The sequence below is a fragment of the Corvus brachyrhynchos genome, unplaced genomic scaffold, assembly GCF_000691975.1.
Source record: "Corvus brachyrhynchos isolate BGI_N302 unplaced genomic scaffold, ASM69197v1 scaffold32, whole genome shotgun sequence".
NCBI classification, from domain to species: Eukaryota; Metazoa; Chordata; class Aves; order Passeriformes; family Corvidae; genus Corvus; species Corvus brachyrhynchos.
This window is the reverse complement of record NW_008237919.1, coordinates 4,131,001-4,140,057: the sequence shown is the minus strand read 5'-3', so window position 1 is coordinate 4,140,057 and position 9,057 is coordinate 4,131,001. Positions and strand designations below refer to the sequence as shown.

The 9,057-nt window shown below is 37.6% G+C and overlaps 1 protein-coding gene across 3 annotated transcripts; it reads right to left on the bottom strand.

Moving 5' to 3' along the window:
- Window positions 1-793: 793 nt before the first annotated feature.
- Window positions 794-9,051, bottom strand: THAP5 (THAP domain containing 5). 3 transcript variants are annotated; one of them, XM_008632756.2, is made up of 3 exons: window positions 9,022-9,051; window positions 5,412-5,601; window positions 794-2,111 (listed from the first exon to the last, which is right to left on the bottom strand). In XM_008632756.2, the coding sequence occupies exons 2-3, from the start codon at window positions 5,553-5,555 to the stop codon at window positions 1,185-1,187; spliced, it is 1,071 nt and encodes a 356-aa protein (XP_008630978.1). In that variant the 5' UTR covers window positions 5,556-5,601; window positions 9,022-9,051; the 3' UTR covers window positions 794-1,184. The 3 variants fall into 3 exon arrangements, with proteins under 3 accessions (XP_008630978.1, XP_017588609.1, XP_017588608.1); XM_017733120.1 differs by lacking the exon at window positions 9,022-9,051 and adding an exon at window positions 8,992-9,010; XM_017733119.1 differs by lacking the exon at window positions 9,022-9,051 and adding an exon at window positions 8,216-8,344.
- Between the last annotated feature and the right edge of the window lie 6 nt (window positions 9,052-9,057).

Sequence of the window (9,057 nt, the reverse complement as noted above, 5' to 3'; positions counted from 1 at the left end):
CCTAGACTGAACTTGTGGCAGTGAGGATGACACACTTTTAAATAAAGAAACACACATCCTCAAGTAATCTAATTGCTGTAGCATATAGTGTACTAGAATAGTTCAGCTGGAAGGGGTGTAACAAGGATCACCTAGCACACCTATGATGTCCAGTCAGGGACCAGATGATCTAAGACTTTTTCACTGTACTAGAGTGTACAACAAACCAGATCCAAAGGGTGTCACACTGACAGAATAAGAGAAAGTATTCAGCAAATTAATTTCCCTCAAAATGAACTACAATATGTGTCTGCTGTACTGATAACCCATGCGCTAGAAACAGTTAATAAAAGCAGTAAAGGGGAGTAATTTTCTAGTTTTGTAATTCTATTTCTTGCATAGTAAAATTCCGCCACGTTCTCCTGTTTTCACTAGCAATCTGTTCTGCAGAACATTATTTTCTTCAGTGTATTATTAAGAGTATAAGCGTTACCGAGCTATAGGCTGTGAGGATCAATGCAGACAGCACTCACTAATTAGTTAGAGCTTTCCCTTTTAACTAACGAGCAAAAACATCTGTGTTTAAGATCGCTTTCCACTTGAGCTGAATCATTTAAAAAAAAAAAGAGATGGGCCTGTCCACTGGAGCAATATTCTTAAGAGAGTTTTTGTTTCTAGAAACAAATGAAAGAAAGCACTTTTTATGTAGAAACAATTTTAATAAGATCAAAGCATACAAAAAACCATCAGAACAAATGTTAGATGAACAGAAAACTAAAGAGCAGTGGTTATCTCACTGGACAATGCATATATATATATATATATATATATACACATATATATATATATAAAATTGTTCATCTTATATGCTTATTCTACATTCTACTGCTGCCCCAAATGCAGGTGTTTCATGTTTCAGAGAAGCCTGCAGCTAAGAAAGGGTTAACTTACCTTTTACTAACTTGATTCATACATTTAAACGAACTTCTCCCGATTTAGTTTTTTTTTAATCTTACTTGCAAGTCACGTTTTATAGACAACATTCTACCACTTAGCTTTGGCTGATGTAACATTTTAAAGAATATTTGCTATTCACACAATTAGCATTAGATGTTTAAAACACCATGACTGGAAAAAAGTTAATTTGTCCAAAAGTACAGCCAAAGAGGCTAACAAGATATTTTAGAACCATCAATTGAAAGCCTTTACTGTATCATAGTCACTTCAAGTGTTGTAAAGCAGTTTTCTACCATCTTCAGCTTCTCTTCAGAAAGCAGGTTTTCTTGCTTCAATTGTCCAATAAGGGCTTCCAAGGACCTGAGTCTCCCCAAAGTTTTTACCTCCTGCATTTCAAGTAAAGTTACCTTAGAGTGAAGTTTTGAAATTTTTTGCCAAAGGTGATCTCTGTCTATGTCTTGTCTGCAGTATGAATGCTCAGTCTGCAATATTTCATTTCCACCATATTCAATCACTTCTGTCTCCTCTCTGTCAAGAAACTCTTCCTCAAGAGGCAGGAAAGAACTATTTACTCTTTCAGGCTCTTCTGGACTCTCAGCTGGCATAATAATAGCAATGACAGACTCTTCACTTCCACTGAACTGTTCAATAGTTTGTGTGACTGTACTCAGTAAAACTGCATCTTCACTTGTCTGCACTTCACCAGAACAGACCATGTGAGGGACAGAATTTTCAACTGCATAGTCAGTAACCGACCCTAAAGCATTGTTCAGAGATGAATTCAAGTACTCAGGGTCTGTAAATTGCAGGACTGTAGCTGTACAACTTCCTGGATCCTCTACAGAAGTATGAACACTGGGAGCTTCCATGCTCTGGACTGCTGCTGCCATTAAAACAGGATTAGGCTGATGTACATACTGCTTAGATGAACTCTCAAGAATGACACTGTCTGCCTGAAAGCTGCTTTCATTTTGAAGTTGCAGGTTTTGAATTTGCAAAGGTTTACTCAATGCAGTTGAGCAAACTACTTCTGCTTTTTCCTCTACATTTTGCGCAATTACAGGATTTTTCTTTGGTGTACAAGGTTCAAGTGGTACAGATGCTTTCTCTGACACTACATTTGTTCCTTCCTGGTCTTCTTTCTGTTGTGGACTGTTCTGAGACGAATCTTTTTCCTAGAGGAGAAATAAAAAGTAAAAAAAGAAAATCACCACCTTGTAACAAGAAAATCACTGAGCATAAAAAAATTAGGCAAATCTCATTTCATAGTATGGTACTGCATAAGGACTAACTTAGATGAGCACTGTTTAAAAATTACATCAGAAGCCCAAGAATTCATGTAAGCATCTTCCACAACTTTGCTTCAGGTCCTAAATATTAAAATACTATTTTAAAGCTCTAAAGACAATAATAATGTTTGTTTTTTTAGGGCTTTTTTTTTTTTTTGTCTTATTGTGGTTTGGGGTTTCTTATTTGTTTTACTGTGGGTTTTTTTCAAACTCTATGGAATTTGGACTGTTTTACAAAAGATACAGTAATTTTAAATGCACTTGAAGAGAAGTGGTTACACAAAGACTAGCCAGCATCTTCTATTACCACCTGAAACACTGTGTTAAATATATGTCGATTAAATGTACACAGTACAAGGTTCTTGCATTAAAGATTATTGTAAACCAGCAATTCAATTCTGACAACAAAACTTCACAATTTATAAAAATGGAGAACCTTTTTTTTTTGAGAGATAGAAATCTTAGCAGAAAAATGTTAACAGGACTTTAAACAGAAGCTGATACTGAAAGAGAGACAATTTGAAGCTTATCCTTTTATAACCACTTTCTTTTCCCTTCCTTCACATAAACTACACCACCACATGATTACATTTAAGATCAATACACAAATGAGCTTTTAGATATGTTGGTCAGTGAAACAAAAACTACAAAAATAATGGGTGTCTTATTTTTTTTTTCTAGTAGATCTGATTATGAAAAGACCAATCTGAAGAATTTTAACTCATGTAAAACTGCGTACATGTTTAGCCTGGGAACTAAAAGACAAAACAAAAAACCACACAGAACAAAGAAACGGAAAAATATTCAATTTTAACTTTGATAATTAAATATAGGCCAGGCAAAAAACCCAGCCCAACCAAATCAACCATCCATCAAAAAAAACCCCCACCTCACCAAATCAACAAAAAGACAGCAAAGGGGGGAAAAGAAAGAAAAAGCAAAAAAGAGTCCAGGCTGAAAAAATGTATTACAATGAAAAAGATAATTTCAAAGTGCATGTTCCTAAAAGTATGTATGTAGTCCAAAGTATCCTAAGTACATTGAACTTTGCAATACAGTTTTATATGAAACTTCAAAGGGCAGAAAAATTTATACAGAAGTAGCATTCATTTGGTTACCTTTACTTTTTCAAAGACAATACTTAACATCATGTCAATCTTAGGGATTTTGTGAAAATGAAGCATATCCCTTTCTTTGTTCTATCAGCAGCTGAGAAAGACTTTCTCAGACTATGTATTTTAACCAGATAAATCTCTTACAGAACACATTAGGCAAATGTTCTCTAAATCCTCTCCTAACAGAACAGTTCAAGGAAATGCACCAAAACAAGTCTCAGGATAGTTGCTTAAAGGAAGACTCATACTTCCACTGAAAAGCCTCCTTGTCTATCAGTCCCTGCCCTCACACTCAGGTGAATATTCAAATAAAAACCCTTGCAAGCTAATGTAGAATGGTTACTGATATTGAAACACTGGCAACTATCACTACTCTTGAGCCACAAACATTCTTTATTTAGAAGAAGAAACAGAATGAAATGTTGTATGAAGAATCATTAAGCATTTCTGGGAAGACATCTTTCACTTCCTCAGTAATATATACGGCAAGGTGGTGGTGAGCAATATGCAAATACTACAATTCTTTGCTCTCAGTTTCCAAAGGCAGTTTGGGGCCTCAGCTTCTTGTTCCTCTACATTAAGTCAGGAACACACTAACCAGAAATTCTTCCCCAAAATAAGAACGCTTTCCCATATATTTCTGAATACTCAGTCTATGTAGAAAGTTAAGGTTTGGGAAAAGTAAGAGAACCAGAGGTCAAGTCAAAAGATACTGTTGATCTGCGGAGGTGGTCATTGAAAGCATATGACTTGATGTTTAGAAAAGTGCAGTGAGAAGAAAGTAATGCCAGAGAGAGAAGTGAGACCCCAGGAAAACAAGTTCACAGTTCACAGATACAAAGCACTGGCACCTCTTTTCTTTTGATAGCAGGAAAATAATGGATGTATTAAAAATAAGCATAGAATATTACTTTTCCAAACTGGATAAATCTATCTGGGATTTTTCAGATATACGTTGCTGATGCCAAAAGAATTTAGAGAAGCTATTGGTATGTTCTTGGCAACACAAATGCATAAGAACTTTGTTACCTTTGTAACTCTACTGTCCACCTTTGTACGTGTACTATGACTGGTGTATGGTCACATGCAAATCAAGAGAGAATGAGGAGGCAGATAAACAACAACTTTTCTTTGGGATCAAAACACCCAGCTTATCTGTAACAGCACAGAAGCATGGGGCAGCAAAGTCCAGTTCCAAAGCTACACCTGTCTGTTACAATAGCACCACAAGAATGTGAGGGATATATTGAACCAGGGCAGGGCGGCTTAAAGGAAAGATGTTTCTTGCTAAATTACCACTGCCACAACTTGCAAGATTTTCTGTTTTTGTATTTGAGAGATCTATCAAGATTACTTTTCACTCCACAGAGTCAAAAGAGGTTAGACAACAACTGCAGCTGTCCCAGAAGACAGAGTACTTCATGACTAAAAATGAATTGTTTTGTAAAATTAATTAGCCACATATTTCAGTTTCACCAATTTAGCTTTAAATCCAGTCCTTCCATTCCTCCCACCTCCCACATGATGATCCAGTGGAAGATAATTACATGCTAGAAGAGAACTAGCATATGTTTGATCAAGACTAGGTGCCTGTGTAGGACAGTATTTTTATGTAACCAACAGTGTAAGCCTGTGAAAAACAGGATGGACTAGTCTTTGTAGGGTATCTTTGGCAGCCTACAGTCCTGAGTCTTAGGTTAAAGGTTAGCGACAGTTTGAAACTAATATATTCCAAAGCCTGTATTTCTGTAAATAAAAGACTGTAAAAGAATATTAAGAGTAATTGCATAGGAAAAAAAACTTAGAATCATAAGATTCTCATAAGAAATTTAAAATTTTCTATAGTAAATGCTTCTGTAATTTCCAATTAAAAAAAGATACTGAACCGCCTCTCAAAGTATGGGAAGTTCTTCTTCCTTTACATTATGGAACCACATACCTGTTTTGATGGACAGGAATTCTATTTTTTAAATAAAACTATGATTATATTACAGACAATTAGAAGATCTGTATTACATCAGTAGTTGGTAAGCTTTGTACTACAAAACAAAAAATGATAGAAATAGATTACCTCACCATCTGGGGAAGAGAAAATAGTTGGCACAGCAGTATGTTTCAAGTACCGTATCCCCCATCGCACATCCAGGGAATCAGGGGTGAAATGATCACTGCAGAGGAGCTGGTGCTTACTTGGAGTCCATGAATCTCGCTTCATATTCCGCAACCATTTCTCAAGTCTCTCTTTATCATGAAGTGGAAATCTTTTTAAAGTTGAAAAGACAAACAAGAACATATACAAAACCCCATGTTATTGTTGTCTTTGTTTTAAATAAGAATATCTCATTGTTACTTACAAGGTATCCTTCCCTTAGAAAAAGATTAAAATAATCCTTTTTCAAAAATTTTAAATATTAAATTCTAATCTGGATGTCATGTACATGTCAATCCAATCATTATCCAAATTATTTCTAGTTGGGTATTTACTCTGGAGTTCAGAAGCAGAATTTCTGATTGCTGCTAGCCAAGGGTTTCAGAATGCATGGCCAAGATGTTTTGAAAGGTTTGATCCTACAACACTTGCTCAGAAAGCAGTTCTGCTGAAGGGAGATGAAATACTGATGCATAATTTAAAGAAAGTTAAGACTGGCCCTCATTCTATTAATAGTATTTCTAGGGCTTATTTGTCTTCCTAGACACAACTAGTATTTTCTGTTATAGAGTACCTCCTAATAAATGCCCCTCTTTGGATTATCAGATGATTTGGCAATGTGAATATTTCCAATACAGGATTTAAATTTTGTTCAAAAAGTAAACGCACGCAGATGCAAAGCATTTCTGTATCTTGTGTTTCAGCAATTAAGCTTTTTCGCAGCTTTAGGAGCCCACATCATGTTTTATAATTTAAAATGAACTTTTTAATCATTTAACCTACCTGAAAATGATGAGTATACACTTTCATAGAATAAAAACCTGATTTTGAAAATACATTCAAATGGTCAGACAAATTACATCGGAAAGAGAAATAAATTAAAGGGAAAGTGTGTGAAGATCTCTAATTTACTTAATGAATCGGAATACACAAATTAAAGCGAAATTAAAGGCTTATTATGATGCAAGCACAGTCAAGCAGTGATGGTAACAGGAATATGAACATTCAGACCACTCTTGTCTCTCACCTCGTCTCAGACAGGTATCAGGGTATTTGAAATGCGCTTCTATATTTCTCTGGAGCACATCAATTTTATTTTAACTCTAGCATATAACCACATACGATACATAAACCATAAGTTGAATTCTGAGCATTGTTAAGTGACTACTGTTCAGAAAACAATATTCCTGAGAATCATGAACAGTAATAATTACAAAAAGAAAATCTGTTTTTGTGATCCCACCCCCAAATCCCTGAAGCTGCAGGTTTCCTCTAAAAGACACACATAGCAATGACTCTTACACAGGCCCTGTGTTCCAAAACTGCAAACTCAGGTGATTTTGAGAGCAAGATGGCTGAAATTTACAGCATAAAGATGGATGTCTTTACCCCTTCCCCAATCTTTTGAATTTGTTGCCATGTAAGTCTTCAAATTACCAAGGAAACAGAGCAAGCTTTTGCAGCATCCAGCTCTGAATATCTGCAGGATGCAAGGAATAATGCTGGTAAGAACAAAATAACCTTTGAAGGACAAGTTAGAGGTTGAGGCTTTTCAAATCCTGTCTGCTTAGATCATGTACACCCAATGGCAGCATTGCATGTATGACAGAGCATGCTCCTCGAGTAACACAGCTTAGCCGGGGTGTGACTAAAGAGGTCCAAAAAAGTCTCTCAGGAAGATGATGGCTTCCTTTCATTGAAGATCATCTCACCAATCACACCCTCTCCAAGGCCTTGAGAACACTTGCTCTCACTGCAGTTACCCTCACAACACAGGACCCATTGCTCTACCTGGATTCAGCCAGTTTCAGATGGAAAACAAAATAATCTGTAGCAAGAGACAGTGAAGGGTCTGATAGTGAAAGTTATTATTTTAGCTTAAGGGCAACTTTGCTAAAACTTGCTCATGTTTCAACACTCCCTTACTCATCAACAGAATCTGTTCTCTGGTGCAAACAAGTCACAAAAAAAGGGGAAATGGAAAGAGGAAGTGGACAGAATTTATTTAGCAGCTGCTATCACTACACAAGTCCTAGAAGTGAAGAAATAAAGAAGGGCACTTATGCCAGTTGAGATTAGGTGACAAAAGGTTTGGAAGGGGCTCAGACCCCAATCACAGAGCAGCAGAGGACTTCTTCGGTGGTGGTAAGAGGCAAGGGAATAAAACTTGCAATTCATGTCAGTAGTAGTCGCTAATATAGGGCAAAAGAAATCTATAAATCAAATCTCAGCACCCCTTCTATAGGAGCAGCATACTCAGAATGCAGCACAACTCAAAGGCTAGATAAAACAGCTATGTTTTGGCAATCATCTCCATACTGATGCCATATATTTGAATACAAACATGTCTCAGTGCCCAAACTTGTTTTGATTATCTATGTGGCAATCACGCTCTCTAAAGCATAAGGGAAAAGAAATTATTTTCCTGATTGTTTTATGATACATTCCATATTAGAAATGGGGCAGGGAAATAAGCTTTCCTTCAATCTAAAATAAAATTTCTTTCAAAGCAGTCTTCCTGCGGGTCTTCCTACACAGCCTTCCTGATCTTGGAATAACTATGGCTACTCAGAAACTGAAAGAAAACTTAGTTTGAGGTATAAATTTTACCAAAACAGATTTTGAGGCTAATTGTGAAATCTATTTTTCAAATTCTTCTTAAATTGCTTCTGTTAACAAACGGTTCCATACTATTATTCTACACACATACGTTAATATTTAGTTACCTGCACCGTGCTTCCCTCAGGATTGTGAAATACTGTTTATAATTCAGCATCCTGGGAAGCGACAGCCATGTAACCACAACAGTCCAGAGGTTACCGCAGGCCTGGGATGGCGACTGATCCACGCAGTGTCTGGACAGGACAGAGCAGCCACCATAAACTCTGTTTTGGCAACCAAGCTAGCTAGGTTCCAGCTAACTCCAGCTAACTCCAAACAACCAGCAATATCTCTGTTCACAGTGCAGGAAAGGTAATAATTCTAGTGGGAAAGTTTAATTTTAAGGAATCAATATATGTTTACTTTCGTACTCTTCCAGGCCCTTCACCTGGCATGTAAGATGTCATACACAAGACACTTCACCATTAAGCCAAAGGCTCCACTACTGCCTGCCCTGCTAGAACGTGCCTTCCATAAAGGCAGCAGCAAAACAGAGTCAGAAGTGCAAATTTTGTTTTTTTAGTCGAATTTCCTTACTCTTCACTCCACAGACCCTCGGCACCTATTCCAAAGTCCTAGAACGCAGCCGTAACATCGCCCCCTCCCCCAAGTTCCGTCCGTCTTGTGCGAGGGACGGTGTGTGTGATTACGTCCCAGCTGTCCACTCTTTATTCCCTACGCCTTCCCTTCCCCCAGGGGGGTCAGAGTTATTTCCCTCAAGCCTCCCAGGACCAGGCGGGGTTCCAAGGCGACCACCAGCATGGCCGACCCGTGGCGTTAAGTCTTTCGGCCATTTACTTCGGCGGTGGGGCTCACTACCATCCCCACGGCCGGCGCTCACCCAGACCTGCCCCGCTCCGCGGTCACTCACGGGTAGAAGCTGAGCTTGCGCTGGTACCTGGAGATC